The sequence below is a fragment of the Limulus polyphemus genome, unplaced genomic scaffold (genome assembly GCF_000517525.1).
Source record: "Limulus polyphemus unplaced genomic scaffold, Limulus_polyphemus-2.1.2 Scaffold936, whole genome shotgun sequence".
NCBI lineage: Eukaryota > Metazoa > Arthropoda > Merostomata > Xiphosura > Limulidae > Limulus > Limulus polyphemus.
In genome coordinates this window covers 180,465-182,854 of record NW_013666546.1, presented here as the reverse complement: position 1 = coordinate 182,854, position 2,390 = coordinate 180,465, and the positions used below count along the sequence as shown (strand labels likewise).

The window sequence follows — 2,390 nt, the reverse complement described above, 5'->3', positions numbered from 1 at the left end:
TATATATATATATATATATATAGAGAGAGAGAGAGAGGGATACCTGTAATTGTCTGTAATCTAGTCTGTTTATAGCATTATTCAGTAAGTCACCACCACTTGTCATGAGACATTATGCATCCATATATATGGTAGTGAAGTAGGAGTTTGTGCTTTCCCTTTGAAACCTGTATGATACTTTTGCATTGTGAATTTGGAATTTGAAACATTTATGGTTCATAGGTAACAAGATCTTAGCAATTTTATGTTTGCTAGCAGAAATATTACCCTACAACCCTACAGGCAGATGTTTGTGCTAGTAATTAGTAGTTGTAGTATTCATACCTCATTGTAAGAAATTGTAAGAAAAGTGAACATTTTTTATAAAAGTATTTTTTTCTGGGAAATACTGCACAGGAAAAGCATTTGGATTGTGTTCTTTTGATCATACACAACTCACTGCTTAAAATGATTCAATGTATAGAGCTAAAAATTTTCATAAGCACTACTAATATAAACTTTATTGTAAAAGTAGAATGGAATAGAGGGAGTCACATGTGTCATTAGAGAATGTCACACTCGTATTGGTGGAGGGTTGATGCATGATGATTTGCATGGGAGATGCTTGTGGTATGTGTAAATAACTTTTTGCATAAGAGGGCAGCACCTAATGGTAATACATTATTAATCACCGATTGTATTCACTGTTAAATATAAGCAAAATCCTTAACAGTATATTCTACTTATATATGTGTGTATTTTGTGGTTGGAAGTGGATTTTGTAGCATTTTGTCTCATGGGACAAGTAGTTTTTTTGTTTTTTTTTTATAGAATTTCACACCCCTACCCTATAGATCTTGGTTAGAAAATAGGAAACATTAATGATATCTTCTTGGGATCTGTACAAGTGTTTTCCAGTAAGTGAGTGGAAAAAGTGTAGTTACCTGTAGAGCTATTAACTCTTTCAGCTGTGTCAGTGTAAATTACTTGTACCTGATGATGACAAAACCTTGTCGAAATGTTGTATATTTGCTGTTACGTTAAACATTATATTAAAGTTTTTATTCATTACCCAATCAAGCCGTCTCCAAGCATTATTAGTTTCAAAGTGGGTTCCTCATCATCGAATATTCTGCATTTGATTTGTGGTTCTCATGTGGGTTGTTTCTGGAGGCTGGATTTACTTAGTTATTAATTACATCTTCTATTTTCTGTAATTCACTTTATGATAAAGATTAGATTTTGTCATAAATTTTTAATGTGTATTAAGTTAGTTTCTCATAAGTTGCATTTCAAATGTAGTATCAACTTTTTGCTTTTGAATGATAAAAACATATTTCAAGTGTTTTGGAAAATATAATGTAAATAGCAACAATAGTTTTTCTTTAGTCAAAATGTTTTGTACAAAAAGATATATTTCAATTTTCAAGAAATATATTTCTAGAAACTATTGAATCTTATGACAGAGCTACTGCATGTTAATGTAAGATTCTTCAAATGGTGCATTTGAATTGAATAATAAAATTAGGTTCTTTTTATTATATAGATTCTTGAAGATTTTATAGGAGAGTTTTTTGACCAAAATCCAATTAGTCAACTTGGAATCATTATCACCAGAAGTAAACGTGCTGAAATCCTTATGGAGCTAAGTGGTATGTTTTTTGTATTGGTATTCATTGTATTGGAAAAGTTTGAGTAATTATTATGTAATTCTGACTAAATAGTAAACAGTGATTCAGACTTCACTGATATTGTTACATTTTACATTTTTTACATTCTCATGGTTTATATTTACTATTGATCATGTCTTTGAATTATGTTTTTTATGCTTCATTTCCTTAAGTTATGTTTTGTGATCAAGTTGGGTTTTCAATTAGTATCTTGTGTTATTTTTTCCTACTTATTTGAGTTAATATTTTTAGTTAAGTTGGAAGTTAGTATTTTTATCCTTTCTTAAGCCTTTAGTTTCTTATACTTTTAAGTTTTTTAATACAGCTTTTTGAATGTCTGCAACAAGAGTTTCTGTAATTAAAAACTGAGCATTTTTCTGTTTTGAAGTGATTCAGACACTTTTGTCTGATGATGCTTATGTTCAGTGTTTTCTCTCATTATCTTTCATAATTTGATTTGCTGTTCTGTAAACATGGACTGTTTTTTCTGTTGATCTTCAAGATTTCACCTTTTTTGTTGACTGTGAAAATAAGTATCTATCCTTCAGTTTTTTGCATTAATATGGATACTTGTTAGTGTGTGTGTGTGTGTGTATATATATTGGTATACTTTGGTGACAGATTTTCTTGCAGGCAGATTTTGTTAAACAAGACCGATGTCTGTAGGTTTACTTTCGTCTTAGAATTCTTCTCAAGAAGTCGATAAGCCGTCTTAACGTTGTTAGAACGTTATATATATAT

The 2,390-nt window shown here is 30.0% G+C and overlaps 1 protein-coding gene across 1 annotated transcript in view; it reads left to right on the top strand.

Annotated features, from left to right (window-relative positions):
* LOC106461332 (general transcription factor IIH subunit 2-like) overlaps nt 1–2,390 on the top strand; it is a 78,196-nt gene that overhangs the window by 5,405 nt on the left and 70,401 nt on the right. The window contains exon 4 of the mRNA XM_022388202.1: nt 1,526–1,631. Within this exon, the coding sequence (XP_022243910.1) occupies nt 1,526–1,631 (106 nt within the window). The remainder of the gene's footprint in view (nt 1–1,525; nt 1,632–2,390) is intronic.